Raw genomic sequence first — 2175 nt, 5'->3', positions numbered from 1 at the left:
GGGGATGAATACTCCAAAGTAATTTTCCGATCTCCAACTCCAGAATTGAAGAGAACTTTTCCAGATGCAATAAATAACCAGCGTACCAGTTGAAGACACACTTCTTTTAACGATGGAAAATAGGAAAATATCGTTGATGAAACACGCAACAACATAGAGGAGTGTGCACAAACAACACACACACACACACACACACACACACACACACACACACACACATGCGCGCGCGCGCGCGCACACACACATACGCACGCACGCAAGCACACACGCATACATATATACATACACATACATACATACACACACATACATACGCTTACACACACGTACATACACATACATACGCATACACACATACACATACATACGGACACACAAACACACACACACACACACTGCACGGTGACATGATAATAAGTAACTTGAGCGCCAGCAGGTCTCCGTGCAGCGTGAACATTAGAGACTTGATGAACTTGCTGTACGTCATAAACAGCTGCTTGGTCTCCGCGGAGCTCGTCTTGAGCAGCTCGGCGCTAATCCTCTCTCCGCCGGCGTTGGACGAGCCCTCGCTTAGGCAGCTCTTGGTGCTCAGACTCCACGACTCGGTGAAAGGGTCATAGTTCACGGCCGACCTCAGCATCATAATGTCTACCACCGAGCCCTTGAGCAGCGATATCTGATCGTTTTTGTGCAGCTTCTTGAAAAAGGTCACGTGCTTGGCCATTTTGATGACCTTCCGCGTGAAAGCCTCTGCCAGGTTGACGAACTCCTCCGGGCTGGACGGCAGCATCCGCATAGAGGATGACGTCATAGCCAGGAACTGACCCGACTCCATAGCGCCCATGAGTTCGTAAATGAGGAACTGGTCCTCCACCGCCATCCCGCCAATCGCCGCTCGCACCTCAGTCTGGCTCTCCGCGTAGGGCGCGTACGGGGTGGGACCCTCGCGCATCCCACCACCGCCTCCTCCACCTCCTCCTCGTGACGGTGACGGCGTCGTGACGGTGACGGAGCCGGCGTGGTTGCCGGCAGAATAAGGCGGATACGTCGCCCCCGACACAGAGGTGGAGGAGGAGCAGGACGTGGAGCCGGGGCTCTGCACATGTTCGATGACCTCTTTTTTGATGGTGACCTCTGTGGGGTTCTCTGTGGGATGTCGGTCGTGTTGGTGGCGGTGTCGCTGGAGGTGGTGGTGGTAGGAGGGAGAGTACAGCTGGTCGCGGTCTTTGGAGATAATAGTGCGGGCAGGCGGGAGGAGGTCCTTGGCCGAGGCGGAGTAGGTGTCCTGAGGGGGCAGCTGGCCCTGTCGCCGGAGCTTGTTGATGATGATCTTCTGTTTTCTCTGCTTCTTTTGTTCGTCGTCTGAGATGGAAAGAAGGAAGGAAGGATGTATGTATTAATTTTTTAAAATTATTATTTGTAGGAAGGAAGATAGCAAGGAAGGAAAGAAGAAAGGAAGTATGTACTTTTTATAAAAATATATCGTCGCCTCAAAACTGAGACATTTTGGACAAACATAGTTCTGAGACGAGCTCTCCATCTGTCCATCCGTCCCTCCGTCCGTCCGTCCGTCCGCCGTCCGTCCGTCCGTCCGTCCGTCCGTCCGTCTGTCTGTCTGTCTGTCTGTCTGTCTCACTTTTTCAAAACACTTAATAGCCATCATTGGGTCGATGTGACTCTCTTCACTCAAACAAACACGTTTTAGTTATGGTTTGTTAGCGTAAAGAGAAGAACACCAACACAATAACGGGCATTTAGTGTTGGGAAAAAGTGAGACACAGCGACAGAAATAATGTCAAATGGCAAGTAAAGAAGTAGAGGAGTCAGTGTTTTACGGCACTTGCAACACAATAGCTTATATTAATATTATAAAAGCCGAAGATTAGAGGTGTTACTAGAGAGTAACAAACACAAAAAAGGACGCATAATATGTTTGGTAGGGAAAAGGGAGTGACATAACCACAGCAGGGCACCCTCCACCACCAAAACGTCAGAGTTTTACGGAACTTGCAACACCATAGACCATATAAGTACCGAAGATGTAGAGGTGTTACTGGAGAGTCAACATACAAAGAAAAGAAGGATGAGATAGGCAGACGATAGATGTTTGATAGGAAAAAAAGAGTAAACCCTACCAGAGCACCCACCAACCACACGGGCCGGGATATTATATAT

At 49.7% G+C, this 2175-nt stretch overlaps 1 protein-coding gene across 1 annotated transcript in view; it reads right to left on the bottom strand.

Annotated features, from left to right (window-relative positions):
- Positions 1–2175, bottom strand: part of LOC101856865 (vitamin D3 receptor B) — a gene marked incomplete in the record, with an annotated part of 12415 nt that overhangs the window by 2568 nt on the left and 7672 nt on the right. The window contains 1 exon segment of the mRNA XM_013090842.2: positions 408–1362. Within this exon segment, the coding sequence (XP_012946296.1) occupies positions 408–1362 (955 nt within the window).

This window comes from Aplysia californica, unplaced genomic scaffold (genome assembly GCF_000002075.1).
Source record: "Aplysia californica isolate F4 #8 unplaced genomic scaffold, AplCal3.0 scaffold01576, whole genome shotgun sequence".
NCBI classification, from domain to species: domain Eukaryota; kingdom Metazoa; phylum Mollusca; class Gastropoda; order Aplysiida; family Aplysiidae; genus Aplysia; species Aplysia californica.
The sequence above is the reverse complement of the archived record's forward strand: the minus strand, read 5'-3'. Positions and strand labels throughout refer to the sequence as shown.